This window comes from Maniola hyperantus, chromosome 11 (assembly GCF_902806685.2).
Source record: "Maniola hyperantus chromosome 11, iAphHyp1.2, whole genome shotgun sequence".
NCBI classification, from domain to species: domain Eukaryota; kingdom Metazoa; phylum Arthropoda; class Insecta; order Lepidoptera; family Nymphalidae; genus Maniola; species Maniola hyperantus.
In genome coordinates, this window is record NC_048546.1 from 2,320,344 (window position 1) to 2,342,462 (window position 22,119).

The following is a 22,119-nucleotide window of genomic DNA, read 5'->3' on the forward strand; positions in this document are numbered from 1 at the left end:
CACATAGGACTACTTACTTCAGGCACTTTAGGTACTTTGCTATTTTTTTATATCTGTGTACCAAAAGTTATTTATGTTTTGTCAGGCAATTTTTTTTTTTTAAAGAATATTAGCCTTGTTAAATGACTAAAATTCCCCTTTCTCCAATTAAGCGTCAGGCTTGTGCCAGGAGTAGGTACGACAATAGTGCAACGGGCGGGGCTTGAACCGTCGAGGTTTTCAGTCCACTCCTATACCGGTTGAGCTATTGAGGCTCAATATAGAATTCAAGTATCTATCACAGACTCTAGGAATATCAACTCTCTGCCAGAAGATAATACCTACAGAATTGACAAGTTATCAGTTGACCCAAACATAAGTAGGTATAATAAGATCAAGTCGTTTGTCTTTATCTAAGTTGTTATAATAATTAGTTGTTGTTTATCCATCGTAGTGACAATGCGGATTCTCTGCGTCTATTTGTTGTTGCAAACGGTAAGTTAAAATATTTATTTCTATTAAAATAACTTAACTGTTACTTATCCTCCATCACTCTTTGATAAACTGAAAGTTTTTTTTTAAATATCATAAACTAGATGATGCCTGCGACTTCGTCCGCGAGAATTTAGGTTTTGAAAATCCCGTGGGAACTGTTTAATTTTCCGGGATTAAAAGTAGCCTATGTCCTTCCCCGGGATACAAACTATCTCTGTACCAAATTTCGTCAAAATCGGTTGAACGGTTAAGCCGTGAAAAGCTAGCAGACAGACAGACAGACACACTTTCGCATTTATAATATTAAGCATGGATTAGTGCTGACAACAGTAGGTACTTTACTGTCATTACAAAATACAATCTAGCCTATGAGAAAGGCTAATGAGTAATATTATATTAACCTAAACTTATAAACTTACTTATATGCGTACCTACGCTTGATTTCGTCCGTCCACCTAGTGGGTGGTCTTCCAACGCTGCGTCTTTCGGTGCGAGGTCGCCATTCCAGCACCTTAGGACCCCAACGTCTATCGGTTTCCTGAACTACAGTATGCGGCTGAAAGTAATGTACATCGGCCTTTAGAATAACATTTCGGCGTTGTAGAGCGTTGTCTATGTCACTCGTACCTATATGACGTTTTGTCGGTCTCAACGACAGGGACAACGCTCTACAAATCTGCTGTCTCCTTCTTAAGGTCGATGTACATTACTTTTGGCCGCGTACTGTACACTGTAGGGTCTGTAGGTACATATAACTTTATTAAAAGAAGAATCTCGGATGAATGGGATAGGCAGAAAAAAGATAAAGCCTAAACTGTAAAGACAGCCATCTTTCAGATGCAATGCAAAGGTTTTACCTGAAAGATAGAGCGGAGGGGGGGGAGGAGGTTTTTAGTCCGTAGGCCATTGTGGAGTCGGGCATGCCGGAGGCATCCATGAGGATTTTCCTCCTCCCCGAACGAAAAAAAAAAAAAGGTACATATAACTTTACATTATCATTCCAGGTATCGGCACTAGCAGCTTTCGGAGGATATTATGGCGGGGCACTCTTGGTAAGTAAGTAGGTAAGGTAAATTACCATCAATAGGTATCAACCGATAGACCTCCACTGCTGGACATAAGTCTCTTGTAGGGATCCCTGACGGCCTTGCGCCGCCTGAATCCAGCGGCTCCCTGCGACTCGTTTGATGTCGTCTGTCCTAGTGGGGTGTCTTCCAACGTATGCGCTTTCCGGTGCGAGGTCGCCATTCTAGCACCTTGGGACCCCAACGTCCATCGGTTTGTCGCACTACGTGCCCTGCCCATTCCCACTGCAGCTTCGCAACCTGTTGAGCTACATATGTCGTTAAATCTGGTTATCTATGGATCTTCTACCTATGGCAAAACCTGGGAACCTCCATAGGTTCAACCAAAACATAGCTAACATCAAAAAGTTAAACGAACGAATGACCGAACGAAGGCGGCGAATCAAAATAAAACGCTGGAAGCTTCGCTTCTGTCGGGCGTCAACGAATGACAACAGCTTTTGATGCGGAGCTTTTTCATGCAAGCTTGAGCTCCGTCGCGGCGAAGTAAAATAAGAAACACATCATCGGTAGCATTAACTTCCCCGAGACACGAGAATGCAAATCCTTATTTTAGGTAGGTACCTACCTACTTCACTTTTTCCTATTGACGGACTAGAATGTACTGGACTGGATCAGTCAGGATCAGATCCGTCCAGTTCAGTCCAGTCAAAAGTACTTAACTCACTGAAAAATAAAAGCTTCGCTTCTGTCGGAGATCCCTTGACGCCTGAAATTTTTTAACTATGTTTTTCTACATTCCACAGTGCGACCAATGGAAATGCCTGAACGGAAAATTCAATTTTACCGATGTTTTGCCACAAAAAGATCAGTACAGCAATGTCATCAAGGGTCTTCTTCCAGCTGAATGGCACTATCAAGCGGATGTTGCAGTGGACAAATGCTATGAGTTTCAAGCAATGGAAAAGTACACTAACATATGCCCTGGCCAGGGCTTGCTGCATTGTGTTGTGGATAAATTGATTCAGGTATATTTACCTACCTATAGTTTGCGACAAGTCGAGAATCGAGATAGCAATAATTGGGGTTTGAGGCGGTGCTGCAGGGACGCTCCGAACACCCGCACAGCGCACTATTCTGCACCGGGTTAGCGCGGGGGCTGTGCAGGTGTGCGGGGCATCCCTACCCCGATTGCCATGTCGAACTGTCGCGAATTACACTTATCTAATTTTTTTTGGACCAAAGTGACTGCTGAGCTAGAGACAGACAGACGGACTGGACATAGCTGTTATTATTGTAATGAGGTTATTGTCGCTTAATATATAAAAGGAAAAGGTGACTGACTGACTGACTAATCTATCAACGCACAGCTCAAACTACCTACGGGCTGAAATTTAGCTTGCAGATAGCTATTATGAACTACGCATCCGCTAAGAGAGGATTTTTGAAAATTCAACCCCCAAGGGATTAAAATATGGGTTTGAAGTTTGTATAGTCCACGCGGACGAAGTCGCGAGCATAAATTCTTAGACAATAATACTTTACTTTTTTACAGAGCTGCCCGTTAGAGTATTGGCATCGACGTGACGCCTGCGCTCCCGTGTCATGTCTCCCCGGAAATAACTACATGTTTGCTCAAAGGTAAACGGAAACCTTTAAAGTATTATATAACAAGATTGGATTTGTCATGAAGTCATAATATAAGGGGAAGGTCGGGGAGCCCCGGACACTTGAATGAATCAGTACCCATATTATAAATGCGAAAGTGTGTTTGTTGGTTTGTCCTTCAATCACGTCGCAGTGGAGTAACCGATTGTCGTGATTTGCATGGGTATAGTCTAAGCCTCTAAGGGACTAAAGACCTAGGACGATTGTCTAAAACCTGCATCAATCATTATTACAATCTCAATTGTTCTGATTGGCTGAATATGTGCGATTCTTGTTGCAACAATGCATTCTGGCCAATAGTGAGCGAGCATTAACCAATCAGAGATGATTGCGATCGTGACATTGTAGCTGTCAAACAACATGTCTCTCAACAAGTTCAAAGTTTTCATGTGGTTTTCATAAAACGTAAACTAATTGAAAAATCCTATTACAATGTAAAGGATTATTTAAATGATAAGCAAGCTTGGGAATGAGTTGCTTAACGACTTTGTGATAGTTCTAATAAGTTTCAATAAGTGGTGATAATAAAAAGAATACCCGGCTGAGTTTGTTGTGGGCTCTTCTCAGACCTGGGCGCGTTTGGAACCCTCGTAGCTTTAGTTTTAAGTTTGCGTTATAATTATCACCACTATATCTTACAAATCTAACACTATACCAGACAATCAATAAGAGTAATTTATTACCTATTTTGAATAAATCATTTGACTTTGACTTTGACTTTGTCAAACAACCGCGGTAGGGCCACTGGAGAGTGACATAGGCTATTTTTTATCCCGGAAAAAAGAGTTCCCACGAGATTTTCCTATGAGGGTTCCTTTTTCCTTTTAAGGTAAGGAACCCTAAAAAGTGCTCGATAAATAACTAAAATTGTTTTTTTTTACGCAGCCGGTACAATAATCTCCAGGAGAATATGCCGTTAGAAAGACGATCTGCTCAATTTTTAGAAAATGTGAGTAATCTTACTTAAATGTATTAATCTAAGGAAAAGGTGACTAACTGACTGACTGATCTATCAACGCACAGCTCAAACTACTGGACAGATCGGGCTGGAATATGGCATGCAGATAGCTATTATGACGTATTGCATCCGCTAAGAAAGGATTTTTGAAAATTCAACCTCTAATAAGGGGGTATAGGGGGTTTGAAATTTGTGTAGTCCACGCGGACGAAGTCGAGGGCATAAGCTAGTGTCTATTAAGTACCTTGCGTGACGTGGGGGTTTGCGGGGTATCTCCACGCCTCATACCCTGATTGCCATCTCAACCTGTCGCAGACTGTAGTATTCAATGTTTCAGGTAAATTAAACTAGTTAACGATTCAAAAGCACTTGTAATAAGTCTACTTGAATAAAATATATTCTATTCTATCCAGTACTTCAAGTCCAAATGCTGCGACTTGCCACAGCTGTTCAATGACAGTTTGCTCAACGAGTGTGGCTTCACGGAGGTGCTGCACTATATCTACCGCGAAGCAGACTTGAAAACGGCCTTTAGAAGTGGTCCTAGTATACAGGTAAATTGTCTTATTTAGTTACAGTAAGAACGTCGGTCCCTATTCAGAGGGTTCGATTCCTGACACGAACTTTTCGGAGTTATATTGTGTTTTAAGCAGTCAAATATTGGCAGAACAACAACTTTTTTTTTTTTTATATAGAGATAGCGAGCAAACGAGCAGGCGGGTCACCTGATTAACATCAGTGATTACCGCCGCCCATGAACATTTGCAGCACCAGAGGAACCGCCGATGCGTTGCCGGCCTTTTAGGAATTTGTTGGTCCGCCCCTTGAATAACCCCATGTTGTAATCTAAAGGGAACACCGCCGATGGGATTTGGTTTGTTGTTGGTTGGTTTGGTTGGTTGGTTGGTTGGTTGGTTGGATGGCAGTTTGCATGTGCGTGGAAAGAAGGATCTGGCACAGCGGACGGTCGAAGTGCACCTGAGTCTGACACCCAGGTGGTGAGGGTGTTTTCCATAATGTTCTCAAAGCTGTGTGAAGTGTGTAGATTATTCTAGATCAGTCATACTAATTTTGGAGTTGCCAGACTGCTATTTTTAAATTTGCCGAGCTTTTCCAGTCTCATCTTTCGTTAGCCAGACTTAGTCTAGTCAGTTATTTAGCTTGTTAACTTTTGTTTAAAACTAAGTATAATATAAAATGTTTCAGGATGTACCAACAAAGAAGACAGATGACGTGGTTGGCGAGGTTTACAATTTCCATATGGTGAGTAGTGTCTATATTTCAAGTAGGTACTTACAAATTTTACAAATATATATTTCATAAGCAGACTTTCCAAAAAATGTAAGTACGAAAGTATGTAGTATCTAAGGCTGAGAGTGAGACCTATAGAGGGAACTTTGACTTTCCTCAGACTTAAGACACTGTTAAAACGAGACAGCGCTATATCACTGACATAAATGTGTCTCGTTTTACTAAACTTAAGTCTGAGCAAAGACAAAGTAGGTATGCTCTGTAAACCTCAGCCGTATTATCGCTAAGTTTTTTTAACTTGATTTTAAATAGGTACCTAACTTACATATTGTTGATTAACTTTTACTTGTTTTTCAGTTACCAGAAAGTACAACTCCAGCTTCAAACTTCGAGTACTCTACTATTCATGATGAGATGAACCAAGACGGTCAAATCGAAGAGGTATGGTTCGACCCCGAGAAGCATCTTTGATTTTACGGAGTTGAAATTAAATATCACTAGCTTTAACGGTGAAGGAAAATGTGAGGAAACCTGATTTCTGGAGTTGTCCACAAGGTCTGGCTGTCTGGTTCGGCTGTGGCTAGTTACCACTCTACCGTCAAAGACTTGCCGCCAAGCGATTTACGTTATGGTACGGTACCGTGTAGAAACCCAAAGGGGTAGGTATCCCGACTAATGTTATAAAGGCGAAAGTTTGTATGTGTGTGTGTGTGTGTGTGTTTGTTACTCCTTCACGCAAAAACTACTAGACGGATTTTGCTGAAATTTGGAATGAAGATAGATTATACCCTGGATTAACACATAGGCTACTTTTTATCCCGGAAAATCAGAGAGTTCCCGCGGGATTTTGATAAACGTAAATCCACGCGGACGAAGTCGCGGGCATCAGCTAGTGGGTTTATAAAAACTGCCGTACTCCTTCCAGGTTAGCCCGTTTCCATCTTAGACAGCATCATCATCTTACCACCAGGTGAGATTGCAGTCAAGGACTAACTTGCATCGGAATAAAAAAAATTATCATGTGAAGTCTGTCAATCCGCACTTGGCCAGCGTGGTCTATGAACAAACCCTTTTCATTATGAGAGAGCTCAGACCCGCGCTCAGTGGTGAACCGGCGAGGGGTTGATGATGATGATGATGATGATAAGTAATTGAATGATTGGTTTAACAGATTCAAAACCCATTGGACTGCTGCCAGCAAATTGACGACTTCATCCAACCCAACTGGAGAGCTGAATGCGATTTTAAACTGAAGTGGGATTCCAAACATAGACTCACAGACAGAAACTATACCGATGATACACCAATAAATACCGTCCAGGTAAAACCCAGACTATAATAGGTGTACCGGGCTCGTGAGGTAGGGTGCGGATTGCGGGAGGGAGACAGCGACGCTGAATTCCTTAAGTTTTTCTACAACTGTCACCCCCCGCAACTCGTAGGTTGATTTCGTAAAGGATAATGATTGGTCATTATTACAATCTCATTTGTTGTGATTCGCTGAATTTGTGCGATTCTTGTTGCAACAATGCATTGTAGCCAATAGTGAGCGACCGTCAACCAATCTGACGTGACTGCGATCGTGACATTGTAGCTGTCATTCTACCGCAATCGAGCAGCTGCACTCTATAATATATTCTCAAGAATCGTCTCATGGAAACGATAAGAATACCATAAAATAATCTTGGGAACTAATGCGGTGGATTCCCAGATCGACTAAGAGATCGATTTGTACTGATCATAAGTATGTTTAACGATTATTGTTGTTATTAGGTAGATGTTAGTGATGATACCTAATCGTTATGACATGAGAAAAAACCACACCGTTAAACGTAGGTACCGTTACCGTACTCGACTACTTCGACCGACTAGGTAAGACTGGACCGGACTGGACCGTACCGGACCGGACCGGACTAGAATTGATCGGCTTTGATTGACCACTCCAATCCAATCCGGTCAAAACTACTTTCACCGAAAAGGGTGTGTCGTTCTTTGACACTCGATTTTTTCCAGTTTTTATCTTTATTGAGTTACTATTTTCACTAGATTAATTTGACGATTTAAAAGCATCCGTACCATAAATGATTATTTGAATAAAAATCTTTCTCTTTGTATATACCTATAGTGCAAAGACCTCCCACCAGCGATGTCTTGCGTCCTAAACAAGATGGGTCTCCTGAACCAGTGGGGTTTCATTAACCACTTTGGTATGAAGAACAGAATCCGAGAGTACAGCAACTACAGACCATCGTACCTGTACGAAGTCCTCAATGCTGCCTTTTTGTTTGCACCGTGGTATGATGACTTTTGCGACTCGCCGAGGAAACTGTTTAATTTGCTCGATGCAATGTTATTGGTAAGTCTAAGTCAAAGCCTTAATGAAAGACTGAGGGTGAGCTCTATAGCTCACTTTGATTTTGCTCAGACTTAAGGTTGAGTTAAAACGAGACGGATTTATGTAAGAGATTATAGCTCTGTCTCATTTTAACTCTGTTTTAAGTCTAAGCAAAGTTCAGAGTGCGCTCTATAGATCTCATCCTTAAAAATCCTTTAGTCAAAGTCTGCCTTTTATTCAAAACTAGCAGTAGCCCACGGCTTCGTCCGTGTGAAATTTCTTCCCATATGATTAGGTAGAAATTTTCGCGCCGCAAAAGGCCTCACTTACCTACTCACTCAGTCGCACCTTAAGGTCATGATTAAAAGATGATAATAATTAAACAAGTGCTTGAAGACCAAAGTATTCGAACAGTACGTGTTGCCAGTGATAATATTATATGGATCCGAGACATGGTCGCTAACTATGGGCCTCATAAGAAAGCTCAGAGTCACTCAGCGGACGATGGAGAGAGCTATGCTCGGAGTTTCTCTATGTGATCAAATCAGAAATGAGGAGATACGTAGGAGAACTAGAGTAACCGTCATAGCTCAACGGGTTGCAAAACTGAAGTGGCAATGGGCAGGGCACATAGTTCGGAAAACGGATAGATGTTGGGGTCTCAAGGCGCTGGAATGACGACCACGCACCGGAAGGCGCAGCGATGGAAGACCCCCCACTACGTGGACGGACTACATTAGACGAGTCGCATGGAGCCGCTGGATTCAGGCGGCGCAAGATGGTGGCGTGTGGAAGTCCCTACGAGAGACTTCCAGCAGTGGACGTCTATCGGTTGATGATGAATTAAATAAGTAAACCTTACGAGGGTCCCAAACGACCCCTGGTCTGAGAGAAATGATTTATCTATCTATTTCTTTTTACAGGTATGCGATCTGTCAAAGCGCCGCACGAACCATCACTGCAACAAAATGTTTATCGAAATAAGTGACTCCCTATCGAATAAAACGAGAGTAACCCTCGACGAAGTACAGAGAAATTCCAACCAAGACGCAGGATACGTGTATGATGGAGGTTATTCGTCAAGAAAACTTAATAACCAACATTTAAACTCAAGACTAATCTTACCCAGTAGTAAAGTAACATTGAATTCAACTTATAACACCAAAAGATACGACTTTGGAGTGTTAGGTTTGTTAGGGACCCCTCCGCCAGTGAGCTTGATAGATTTGAAACCTCAAAACAAAACCTTGGTTCTGTTGCCAGTTTATCAAAGGACGCCGAAAAATGATCCTTTGGCTATCAATTCTTTGCATAACGATGGTGTCTTGAGGGGCTGAAATACGTGTAAATGGGTAAGGCGTAGAGCTGTTTGGTATATAATATATATATAGGTAGATTTTGCCCACCATAGAAAATATCCACACTAATATTATAAATGCGAAAGTGTGTCTGTCTGTCTGTTTACTAGCTTTTCATGGCCCAACCGTTCAACCGAGTTTGATGAAATTTGGTACAGAGTTAGCTTATATCACGGGGAAGGACATAGGCGACTTTTTATCCCGGAAAATTCCCACGAACTGGTCTAAAGAGTTCCCACGGGATTTTCAAAGATCTAAATCCACGCGGACGAAGTCGCGGGCATCATCTAGTAGAATATAAATAATTTTTATTTAAATACATAGTTAAACTTTTACAACTTCCTACTTTTAAATCGTCAAATGCGTCTACCGTCAAACGCTAAAGTCTAGCCTAAGACAGATCTATAGAGCATACTTTAACTTTGGTCAGATTTTAGTGAGAGTTGAAACGATACAGATAATGTAGGTAAGTATATCAGAGGCACAGATACATCTGTTTCGTTTTAGTCTGAGCTCAGTCAAAGTATGCTCAGATCTCATAGAACTAGGAACATAAAATATGTGACCATAAAATTGTAATGAGGTTTATTGGATTATAAGTTCGCGAATAAAACAAAAAATGTAAGAAGCAATATGTGTATTTATAATTATATACTCTCACAGAACTATATTGTACTTATAATAACATCTTATTATTCTATTTACTTTTATACAGTGACATGTTCAGATGGATGCGTATCAAAATTTCAGTCTTACTTTGTCGAATAATTTTGTCTATTGCAAAATTACTTAAAGTTATATTTTTTAGTTGTTGGAGGTTTATTTCCATTAATTTACTGCAAGTTAAAGTTTTGAACTAGATTTTCTTATCTAATAGGTACTTTTAATATATATTTTTCTAATAAGGATTTATTTTGAAAAATAATTTTAAATAAATAAAACACTCTAAAATATAATAGTTTACACTTAAAACCACACTAAATAGTCAAATTTCGAATTTCGATAATAATTTTTCAAACGTTACAGTTCTGCCTCTGGGGTTTTTACTTACCTATAGGTTTTAAAACTATAAGATTATTGTAATAAATTAAAATAAAGCAAGAGAATGGGCACATGAGTTTAACTCAAAAAAATAATTTTCAACAATATTTAACAACAACGAAAAATTTATTTGATATTTTTACTAAGTTTGCTTCAGGTAGGTAAAACAGAAGAAAATTCATCATTCTGTGTTGAACAAAAATAATATTTTATTATGTTGTTGACTACAATGGTTAGTAAAGCTAATAGTTTTTTAGTTTTTTACTAATGTTAAGTAAATAATTATCTAGATATAACATAATTGCATTGTTTCAAAGTTGATTAAAGGTCCAAAAAATGTAAATGATAAAATGAAAACATCAAAAAACAAAAAAATGGCAAGCAAAAAAGAAATTTATATATATTCGAGTTATATAAACTAAAATTCTTAAAAAAAACATTATAGTAAATACATTTCCATGTACCTACATAATATAGAAAATATAGAATGAAATACTTATTTACAGAAATGTCATTTGATCACAAGGAATCTGTAATAACTAGACATAGCTTATTCTACAAACTGACAACACTATTTTGTTGATAAGTATTATAATAAAAAAAAATCAAAAACAACCTTTATAAGACCTAAGATTAAGAATTCTAATATAAACGTGCCAGCACTAAAAATAATAATAGTAAAAACTAATTATAGTTAGATAATTATAATAGAACATACATTTACAAAAAACAATTTCATATCATATGCAATGTCATAAAAAATCATAAAAGCTATAGCGACAGGTAGGTCCATTATAAAGATTTTTTCACAAGAAATCTCATACAATGTAATTTTAGTCATCCACAAAATTTCAATATTTTTGTATTACATTGACATAAATAGTTGTCTCGTTTTACGAGACAACTATTTATGTCTCTGATTCAATAATTCTGACTCGTTAAAAGTCAAAGTCTGAGCAAAGTCAAAGTACGCTCAGACGCCTTCAACAATATTTTGTTGTAATATTATCGAAATATATCTAGACGTAGAAAGAAAAAATATTTTTTCTGAATTACAAAAGAGGCCGTGATTATTCAAAAGTAGTAGTCATCGATGAAAGATATTACACAAAAAATGTCATCATGTACTAATAAGGAACATAATATAATAGTCAATGTATATTGTATACTCACGTATAGTCCGTAAAAATGACTCCTCACGCGCCAGTCACGCTATATGGATCAACTGTCTTGTCAAAAGTACGGTTCACTTTTAAAATAAGGACTAAAATCGTACTTTTGACATGAAGTTTGACACAAAAAGTTAAAACGGAGTTAAATTTTATGGTTATAACAGTATATTTTATAAATGTACCTAACTACTTACAAAAGAAATAACATAATTTACAAAACTAAAGAGCGCTGATTTAATGGTCAAGGGTTTTAAGTCGGTTTTTTTAAGTTGATAAATTTAGATTTCTTTATTGATAGGCTAGGTATACCTACTTAAAACTTAATGGCTAGACGAATTTTTAGTCGAATATTGAATAAATAATCCTCGTATTATAATTAATTGCTGTATAAACAATACTAAGGAAATTAAAGGTGTTCTTATTTAAATGTTAATAGGCGTTTCAGTGGTCATCAAGGCATGTTCAAACTGATGCTATCATAATTTCTCATGGATCGCGTATCACCGTTTAAACTATGGGTCCCAGCGTTGATCCTTGTAAGAATCTCTTGTTGTAGCGCCTTTAGCGTCCTCATAGCGGATAGATCAGTCGCAGGAGCTAGAAGTAAAGCTCGTCTGCAGTGGGGTAAGGCATCGGAAGGTTTATTTAAAGCCAGTATAGCTCGGGACATCGCGTACGCGCATTCAAAAGCGTTGGGACGTAAGACGGACGCGCGTGCAGCCAAGTCGAACGCTTCTGATGGTTCCTGAAAAAGAAATTACGTATGAAAATATATATGATATTTTAAATATATTCTTAGTATTAGGTCTAATCTGTTTTCTTGAATATTTTCTTCATTGAATTTCCTTAATACTATTGCTATTGTGTAGGAGAACTAGAGTAGGTAACCGACATAACTCAACGGATTGCGAAGCTGGAGTGGCAATGGGCAGAACACATAGTTCGTAAAACCGATAAACGTTAGGGTCTCAAGGTGGAATGGCGACCTCACACCGGAAGACGCAGCGTCGGAAGACCCCCTACTAGGTGGACATCATTCATCCTTGTTGTGCGTCAGTGTGAATTTCAACGTTCAATTGTAATAATAAGTTTTTCACAAAATAAGTGGTTATATTGGGTCTAGATTGGGTGGTCACCGCTTCGTCATTCTTCTTTAGCTAAAAATAAAACTTGAGAATGATACTCACATTAAGTTTCCTCTTGCACCGTGATAGATTCAGTAGTAAATTCGTCTTCAGCTGAACAAACGCAGACACGTGTTCATGAGGTACCGGTTGCGTGGACGGAGTGGTCAAGCCTTCGTCACTGATAAGGGGGTTTATTTTCTTGAGAGCATACTGGTAGCGATGTGCGGCTTCTGAGGGACGGTTCTTGCGATACAGGAGGTTCCCGTCTTCGAGCAACTTGTTTAGGAGTATTAGCCTGTTGGTAAATTTTAATTTTAGTCTTAGAATCAAATCATTCGTTTTTTGGTTTTAGGATTTAAAGATGTTTTGGAGTCATTTCCAGACACTTATTTTTTACAGTCTCAACTATTCTTCCATTGTTTATGAACACTTATTATTTTGAGAAATCATTATCACAAACTTTGTGCGTTGCTAAAATCTGTTTGTCTAAGTATTATTTTTATTGTGATATTTAAGTTCATATTAGTCTTTTTTAGTTTAGGGGGTTACAGTATATTGAAATACTTAATTGTGACAAAGCAATTTACGAGTCTGGTGGTGCTGCTTGGTGTTTCTTAGAACAAAAAAGGATAGGTCAATTAATCTTGAAAACTTACATAAATTCTGGTTTGCCTGATGCCATTACCCACGTAGTGGGGCCTAATTTAGCCCCTTTTTTCAAAAAGCAATTCACCACCTGAAAAGAAAAAATAACTTGAACAGTGAAGTTGGATGTGACACTATCGGCTATGTTGAAGAATATACTTGGTGTACGGTTGATGGTTTTGATTTAATTATACTTTTAGCTTAGCATGTTTTAGAACGGGTTTATTATTATTACAAGTATACTTACGGGAACATTCCTCTGTCCAATAGCTCTGTCCAAAGGCCTCAGTCCGCTGTGGTCGACCCTCTCTAGTGAGGCTCCTTGTTCTAACAGCAATTCCACAAGTTCTGCGGGTCCTCCGCACGCGAGCCCTAAGGGCGTTCGACCGCTGCCGTCTGGTTGGTCTGAAAAATAATGGAGTATTTAAACTTAAGGAAGGAGCAATCAATGATCATTTTTGCTGGTACAGGAACAGCTTGTCGAATCAATAGAATAATCATAAACAGTGAAAAGCTTTCAACATTTCCAGAGTAATTTTCCTCTTGTGATATTCGCTTTTTGATTCTTAGATCGTGGTAATATCTTTGGATAGGGATACCTATAGCATGACATAATATAACCCGCAAAATAATTTTACGTAATGTCCCTTTTGAGAGTCAAGGCCACTGTTTGATTTTAAGAGTTATTTTAAAATATCGTGAACAGTCAGGAGTTACGCCAATTTTCGACATCAATGGGTACTATTCCAATTGCGTTTGTGAAAAATAGTGAGCAGGTGAAATTCTCAGAAATAAACTAATTAGTCTACTTACCAATTAAAGCTCCCTTATCTAACAGTACCACTATAGTTGGTATCCTGGAACGAAGAGCGGCCCAACCGAGCGGAGTTATACCATCTCCATCTACAGCGTCGGGGTCAGCTCCTGGAATAAACATTTTTTATTATTTCTAGATGAATTCAACCTCAGCTGCGTCAGTTTGGGAAATCGTATTTTCGAAGTCAACTTCCTCTTGGTCTTTTGTTGGAAACTTTGAGCTTGATTTTTTGCCATCTCTAATCCTACCCTTAAAAATCATATTGCTTAGAAGTGTATGTATGTACACAATTAAATCTTTTTTACCTGTATTTTTTATATTAATCCGTTTCTACCTCAGACTGCAGCACTACTTAATTTGCAACATCGGGAGAAATTACCGTCTAACATATTGACTGTGATAATTGTTCATTTTGTTTATCAGAACTTATTATGCTTATTCTATCCAGAAATGTATGCGAGAAAGATTAGTTAAATTAGTTGTCCAAAAATACTTATGATAACTCACCATGCTCTAAAAGCATTTCAACGACTTCAGCATGACCCTCCGCCGCAGCCAATATCAACGGATTCTTTCCTCCAGATCCCATCACATCTGCTCCCGAATCCAGCAGTCTTAACACCAATGCTGTTCTGCCATTCTTAGCTGCTAAAGCCAGTGGTGACATTTGTCTAGCGTTTAAGGAATACGGTGTAGCTCCTCGGATTAGTAAAGCGTCGGCGATTGCTGCGTTTCCAGTAGAACAGGCTGCTGTGAGGGCAGTTTCACCCGTTACGGGGCATATTCCGTCGGGCTGTGGAAAAATTAAATGAAAACATTACAACAATAAAGAACATAAATAAAATTAAAAATCTACACGCAACACATGCGGAAGACATACACATAAAAAAATTGAGAAAGTGAAGAATTCATTGTGAACAGATAAAAAATTCTTTCGATAGTATTTTAAACGGAAACGATGTGTGCTATATTATGATGTCTTTGACAAGTAAAAGAAGTGAGAATATTTTGTCAATATTATGCATTCGGTCGATACTTACGATTAACTCAGCGGTGTCCAGAAGATATTCAACAATATCCAAATGACCATTTTGTGCTGCGCCTATTAAGGCATGTCTTGAACCAGGCACCAGTTGTTCAATGTTACACTCGTCAATATCCAGGGAGTTCCTGTCATCTTTGCCGGTTTGACATCCAAGGAGGTATATTACGGTGTCGCGATGACCGTTCTTAGCTGCGTGGACTAGTGGTGTTTGTTCTGCGGTGTCGGTGTGACTAAGTGATGCACCTGCGAGAATATCATTATAGAGTTGATAAATATTACCCGAAATGTAAAAACGAGGTAGGTATCTAAATAATTACAAGGGTTCTTATTTAGGAGAATCTTCTCTATAATTATAAATTAATGTGTGTGTGTTTATCTTCTATGCGTTCGCTTATCGTTCATCCGATTGAGTTAAAACGTTGAAACTACTCGTAATTTGCTATGAGAGAGGAGGCTTTTTTTTCACTAATGCGCTATTACAAATATTGTTAAATAATAGTAATATAATATGGTAAGTTTACCTGACGCTATCAACATCCTGGCAACATCAGTATGTCCTCTCTGACATGCCAGCGACAACGCTGAACATCCTTGTGAATTCGTCATCTCTAGATCCGCCCCAAATTCTATCAGCAATCCGACCATTGCGATGATCCCTTGATACGCATACATGCACAACAACGGAGCATTCCCAAGACATTCAGTAATCTGATTCGGAGATCCTCCCGCAAGCAGCATTAGCCGTGAAACTTTGACATTTGGAGTGTAAATGTTCCTCAAATTCGCAACTGCTTCGCCGACGTTGGAGGAACTTGATGCAACCATCATTGCTTGTAAATCTCTTGGACACAATCCTAACTGAGCAGGTCCCATATTTCTGTACATATGAGCTTTTAGAATATGGTGTCCCAATTCCATTGATTTTTCTGGATCCAAGGGCGATTGTACTCTAGAAAGTCTGAATGCAATACCACAATGGCCAGCTCTCAAATCACACAAAAACTTCGAACTCTCATTATCATCACGACGTATTAACCATTCTCTGAACGATGGATGGAAGAACATGTAAGTGTTGTCGATTCGTTTTACGAGGAAATCTGTTAAACTATCAAATCTGTGGCAGAATTCGTCCCAAGGCAAAAACGTGTCAACTAGCAAAGAGTTGACTGAATAGTAAATTTCTACCAAAGTAAGAGGGTATAACGCAGCGAGGCAAACACTTAAAATGTGTGTGACTTTTTCAAAAGATTGCACGGTGGGGAATCTTAAATTAAACTGCAGTAGAAAAATTTGTGCCAACGAAATCGGTACCACTTTGTAGTTCGTCGACTTTACGACTATGTGACTTCGTTCGAGGAGATCTAGAATCAGTTTTAGGAACAGAAACGAGCCTTGACTCAAGTGGAGGACGTATTGTGCGAATTTCATAACAGAATTGTGCATGCCTTCTGTTTTGCCTGTCGAGCTTTTGATATTAGTTTCTATAATGGGAGCCGTTTGAACTCTCGCGTTGAAATATTCGAGTAAATCTTTATGAACGTTATCCGAGTCATCTAAGCTTAACCTCGTGTACGGTAATTGTTTAGTTAGTTCGAGGAATTGCGTCCTAATAGTTGCGACAACTTTAAGCCACGACGGCATTTCTGGGACGTGTCTCGCTAGGAATGACGCGATTGTGTAACCGTGATCCGGCCTGTGGTACTCAGCTTCGCAGAGGCCATCAACTAGAATTATACTATTAGTTGAATCTATGCTTCCGTTCCTCCTTAAAACGATAAGTGGCTCTATAATTCCTCTCATGAACGCTAAATCCGGGTCTGCTATGCATTCTTTTAGGGATAGGCAAGATAAAAGATGTGGTTCGCTTAGTAAATATTCTCTGTATGCTTGAAGTCTAGGAGCTTGACATAATTGTGCTGCGAGAGAATGAACGAACTCTCCTACAAGACATGTGCTGTTATTGTCCGCCTGCAAAGAAGAAATAAAAGATTTAAAACAAAAAAATATGCTGCCTATTTCAATTTTTAAAATTTATGTATCCGTTACCACTACGCATATTTAAATACGAGAAAGGATAAGTAAGTACCTCCTGAACATGAAAAGTGAGAGCCGAATTTTTTTTTTGGTTTACTCCTTCGAGTGACACCTCGTTGTATAGCTATTTTAAAAGCATTACATGAGGTTTCCTCAATTATTTTTGGCAAGAAACTACCATTTACAAAATCATGACCTTAATAAGTAAAGGAAAACAAGTAAGAAAACACCTGCATGCCTCCATAATTTTTTTTTCACAAACCTTTCTGTAAGAACATTCTGGAGTATGTCAGTCCGTAATTGGAAAACGCTGGATGCAACCCTAAACCTTTCTTATTTTGAGAGGAACCCCATGCCCATTATGCTCAAGGTGATGATAACGAAACTTCTGCTTACAAAATTGTAATAGATTCTTACTTGGCAAAAATGATAAGCAACGACTTGCGACGCAAGATTCGTAACCATCCCCGCGGTAATTTCTTCCGGTAACACTTCCCTGATGTCGGACTGTTCTCTTAGTTCCTCGTATTCGAAGTTCCTTTTGCGACCGAAGCAGGAGTAATCTACTAGTTGTAGAATTAACGCTGTCTTGCCCGTGCCTGGACATCCTGAGATCATTATACCTGAGAAATAAATTATACTTAACTTGTTTCTTAAATCACAGAATTATTAGGTACTAGCACGAATGCTGATATTATAGGGTCAATGCTTTTTAGTCGATCTACTTTAAATTAATTAAACACAAAGTTTTCTTCTTCAAATGGACTTTATTAACTAATCCCTGCCTATAACTAATTAAATAATACTGCCTATATTTCTATAAATAATATTTAAGTAGGTACTGTGAAATCAAGCTAAGCAACTAGTCAGGCCTTTGTTTGTCCTTTATCATTCATTCAACCTTTTCAAACAAGTTGACAAAATAAATACTTCTGATACTCCTAGTTGAATGAGCGAAACGAACTTCTTTAAGTCTTCAACAACGAGTTTTCTCAAAATGATAACTATATCGAATGTATATTTGAAAAAGGTAATTCATAGTTTATAGATAGCACAAACGTATCAGAAAACTGCTTACCAGAAGAGGTAGACTCTAAAGCTTTCTCCATATCCCTCATCAGCCACTGTCTGCCGGAGAAGCAAGCTTCACTGTCAGTGGAAGGTACTTCGAAGAACAATGGTCGAAGCGTGAGTTGAGGACTCGGATGAGCTGAAAAGAGAGAATTAAAATTTGATGAAAAAGTACCCTGGACTAGCCAAGATGATGATCGGTTTGAATAGCTTGAACAAAGAAAAAAGATCCTTTGTGTATATTGAGTATAATATGTTTTAGTCATAAGTTAACAGAAAGACTGCTTGAACTGTGACTATTGAAATTGATGTCTTAAAAACTAAGATTCTCCGTTGAATTGCTGATAACAACAGTAGGTATTATGAAAACAGTATATTATATTTCTAGACTTTAATTAACATAAATACTTGGCATACGATGCCAGCACACGGCTCCACACTCCTGATTCCTGACCTTGATTGTACTTAAATCCAAACAAGCCTTTAAAGTTTAAGGTTAGAGTACCTAAGTGATACTCGTTAGTTACCTTTTTTAAGCTCTGACGACGTAGTGGACTGTTTGCTGCTAACGCGAGCTGACCGTCTTGCTGCTGTCTTTCTAGTTTTGAAGAACCCACTCGACATCCGTGTTAATTCTTCCCGGCCATTTTGTAATGCTGAAAAAACATTTACCTACAATCAGAGAGGGTATAAAGTTGTGCATTTCATAAATTCTTTTTTAGTTTCTACATCATTATGGATAATTTTATCCTGGGTTTCTGGTTTTTAATTTGGTTGGTTCTCTTTCTCAAGCCATTGCTTACTTATTGAAAATTGTGGTTCTGGCAAGATCCTGTCTTCGATAGGATTTGTTTGTTCCGGCTTCTGTTGTTGATGTTATCAAATTATCACGCTTTGACTGCCTCAGCTTGACCATCTCCTCTCGCTCTTTTGTCCTCAGTGTTACCCATGACAATAGGCTTACCTTGACCGTTGATTTAGTCAAGTGAAGTCCTTGTGATGACACAAATGCCATTATAACACATAACAAGGCTAAAAATTATGGGACTATTTTTTATCTACACTATAATGGGCGCATTACTTTTACTTCTGGAGAAAGTTTAGTTTTGGGCACATGCAAAAGAATTTATCATGAATAGAATAGTTTAACAGTATTATAATTACCGGTGACAGAATGCCGCCTGCTGCCCGGACTGGAAGATGAGCAGTTGCTGGCTGCAGACAAGGACATAGAAGCCAGGGAGCCCAGTGAATCGCGACCTAGTGGAGTTGCTGCATCCACTTCTGATGAACCAGTTAATGTTGATACCTGAAAAAATTATCATCATCATCATCATCATCATCATCAACCGACAGACGTTCATTGCTGGACATAGGTAGGGACTTCCACACACCACGGTCTTACGCTGCCTGAATCCAGCGGCTCCCTACGACTCGTCTGATATCGTCCGTCCACCTAGTGGAGGTCACACTGAGAAAGTGTTGGAAGCCCCCAGTTTGCAGTGTTGGCAAGAATTATATTGACTTTAAAATTAGGTACTTGCAAAATATTGTTAAAAATCCATACTCCATATCTAAGTAGGAAATATTATAAATGCGAAAGCGTGTCTGTCTGTCTGGTAGCTTTTCATGGCCCAACAGTTAAACCGATTTTGATGAGATTTGATACAGAGTTAGCTTACATCCCGGGGAAGGACAGGCTAATATTTATCCCGAAAATTCAAAAAGTTCCCACGAGGTTTTTAGGAAATCTATATCAGCGCGGACGAAGTCGCGGGCATCATCTAGTAGTTTATATGTAGAAGCTGATAAATTAATAATTGGTTTTAAAAATTATGAAGGTGCTATTACCGCCTTGGGGCACGCCAAAGTGTAGCTACTGTAATTGCAATCAATTAAGTAACTAAGTATACAGTGTGAGGAAATATTTTGTAATAGTTACCTACTTTAACACCTACGCTCTTTACAATTCATTCATAAGAGGTCAGTTACTAAGTCAAAGGCTTACGTAAGGTCTATGAAAACAAACCCACATGCACTTACGTTCAGCATTCAGTTTGAACGTATTACAATAATTCTAAATTGCATAACTTAAAGTGGTGTTTTTTTTGCAGGATAAGTAACTGAATGAAAACCGTTCATTAACTTATCCTGCAAAACATTTTGTAACATATTAGGTATTCAAATTGCGTTGCATTACTTTTTTTCACTAGATTATGAACGCGATATTTATGATCCGCGTGGAAAGAGATTTTCCGTGGAAACTCTTTCTTTTGCCGGGATTAAAAGTAGCCTTTACCGAGACCCATGCTATTCTGTACCAAATTTCGTCAAAATCGCTTAAACGGATGGGACGTGAAAAGTTAACAAGCGGACAATTTTTTTTATCCACGTGGATTTAAGTTTAAAATAATCCCGTGGGTACTTGATTTTCCGGGACAAAATATGCCTATAGGTACGTCCATCCTTCAGATGCAAGCTATCCCTGTACCAAACGTCAAAATCCGGTAAACTGATGGACCGCGAAAAACTTTCGCATTTGCTATTAGTATGGATCTAGTGAAAAATAAAATCATCATCATCATCATCATCACGATCAACCGGCCAAACATCATCAACAATCAATATCAACATCCCAGCTCACTACAGAGCACGGGTCTCCGATGTTTTCCTTCACCGTAAGCAAGTGATATAACACACACAGTTGCTTATCATAAAAGTCGGCCCACGCCCGTTCGGTACCCTCATTCCGCACATTGTCTTGATTACGTAACTTTTGGTTACACCAATCACAATAAAGCATTCTTCCCTGTCCGCCGCCAACATTTTACGATTTTGTTTTCAAGCAAAACCTTGTATATGCGTACTCTTGAGGTTGAATTCTCTGTGAACGCACATAACTCCGAAGAGTTAGAGATGCCCGGGATCGAACCCACGACCTCCACTTAGGAGGCGAACGTCGTGGTCCTATCGGCTATCAAAGTTTCAAAATAAAAAATGCTGACCTAATAATGTTCTAAGCCCAACCTCAGCCATATTATTTGGCAGCCTGCCAGTTTTTACAAGAACTGATTCAGATCTGACCTTACTGGATAAGGATAAACATCACACGTACAAGCTTAGAATATAATTTCCACCTAAGGTTAACTATCAGATGTTATTGATAAGAATCGGGGTCGAGCGTAGTTAGAATTTCGAAAACTAAAGTCCTTCTAAACTACTTAAGAGTACTCTCTCCATGGTAGCTCCAAGTCGAGCGTGAGAGCATGCTGTTCCAAATTGGAACTTCCAATCAACATTTACGGGCGAGACATATTGAAGAGTGAGATGGGCGATGTTTTAACAAAACATGTTTGGTGTTACGTTATTATATTGAAATAATATATATATCAACATTTTTAAACAGACCTACGCATTAGAAATTATTATTAGGTAAAGTTTGCCTTAAAGCCGATAGTTTTGCGCTGTTTTTTACATGGTTCATTTATGCACGAAGTTGCCTCAAAATTTTGCCTAAAATAGAGATAGGTAGTTCAAGAGTCATTACTTCCAAAATAAATAAGTATAATTTTACTATAATTATTTATTGTTGTCGGGTATAAATAATGAAGATAAACATCGGTAGTTGGTTTAGTTTTAGGTCTTAGAACAACAGTTAATAGAATATCATCGTAAACATCTGATCTACTCGTAGGAAACGTTTTGCTCAACGTTTTCTGATACGAACCACTGATGTGTCACGCGGCACGCCCAGCCCTGCTAGCGTCCGTATTTCCTGCCAAGTATAACTTAAATACCTTTAAGGCAAGAGTGAATATGCACCTTCTAGGCAACCGGGCTCCAACCTAGACCTCATCATTGCCTTTTTATTAGGCATGATTTTCGTCAAGCGCAAGACTAAGTCAAAGTCAAATTATTTATTCAGAATACGTATCATGTTACGCTTACTGATTGTCAAATTTGTTAATGTGTAAGATTATATTATAGTGGTGATAATTAATTACGTACTTAAAGCTACGAGGGTTCCAAACGCACCCGAGTCTAAGAAGAGCCTACAACAAACTCAGCCGGGTATTCTTTTTATTATCACTACCTAAA

At 38.6% G+C, this 22,119-nt stretch overlaps 2 protein-coding genes across 4 annotated transcripts in view; one reads left to right on the forward strand and one right to left on the reverse strand.

Annotated features, from left to right (window-relative positions):
• The first annotated feature begins 395 nt into the window (after nucleotides 1-395).
• LOC117986654 (uncharacterized) lies at nucleotides 396-10,702 on the forward strand. The gene is made up of 11 exons (XM_034973528.2): nucleotides 396-474; nucleotides 1,479-1,526; nucleotides 2,306-2,527; nucleotides 3,055-3,140; nucleotides 4,053-4,116; nucleotides 4,539-4,679; nucleotides 5,332-5,388; nucleotides 5,734-5,817; nucleotides 6,548-6,697; nucleotides 7,502-7,732; nucleotides 8,635-10,702. Exons 1-11 carry the CDS (start codon nucleotides 439-441, stop codon nucleotides 9,046-9,048), a joined length of 1,533 nt encoding a protein of 510 aa, XP_034829419.2. The 5' UTR covers nucleotides 396-438; the 3' UTR covers nucleotides 9,049-10,702.
• Nucleotides 10,703-11,704: 1,002 nt separating this feature from the next.
• The window catches only part of rols (rolling pebbles), a 324,504-nt gene continuing 314,089 nt past the window's right edge, over nucleotides 11,705-22,119 (reverse strand). For all 3 annotated transcript variants that reach the window (XM_069501898.1, XM_034973384.2, XM_069501899.1), the window contains 12 exons: nucleotides 19,186-19,330; nucleotides 18,549-18,677; nucleotides 18,029-18,160; nucleotides 17,368-17,573; nucleotides 15,438-16,884; nucleotides 14,912-15,159; nucleotides 14,379-14,664; nucleotides 13,868-13,978; nucleotides 13,302-13,459; nucleotides 13,066-13,145; nucleotides 12,470-12,704; nucleotides 11,705-12,027 (listed from right to left, as the gene is read on the reverse strand). In XM_069501898.1, coding sequence (XP_069357999.1) covers nucleotides 11,734-12,027; nucleotides 12,470-12,704; nucleotides 13,066-13,145; nucleotides 13,302-13,459; nucleotides 13,868-13,978; nucleotides 14,379-14,664; nucleotides 14,912-15,159; nucleotides 15,438-16,884; nucleotides 17,368-17,573; nucleotides 18,029-18,160; nucleotides 18,549-18,677; nucleotides 19,186-19,330 — 3,471 coding nt within the window. In that variant the 3' untranslated portion in view covers nucleotides 11,705-11,733. The remainder of the gene's footprint in view (nucleotides 12,028-12,469; nucleotides 12,705-13,065; nucleotides 13,146-13,301; nucleotides 13,460-13,867; nucleotides 13,979-14,378; nucleotides 14,665-14,911; nucleotides 15,160-15,437; nucleotides 16,885-17,367; nucleotides 17,574-18,028; nucleotides 18,161-18,548; nucleotides 18,678-19,185; nucleotides 19,331-22,119) is intronic.

Coding starts and splice junctions, on each gene's coding strand:
- LOC117986654 (XM_034973528.2), top strand. CDS start 439: ATGCGGATTCTCTGCGTCTATTTGTTGTTGCAAACG. Junction 3,141..4,052: donor AACTACATGTTTGCTCAAAG/GTAAACGGAAAC, acceptor TTTTTTACGCAG/CCGGTACAATAATCTCCAGG. Junction 5,389..5,733: donor AGGTTTACAATTTCCATATG/GTGAGTAGTGTC, acceptor CTTGTTTTTCAG/TTACCAGAAAGTACAACTCC.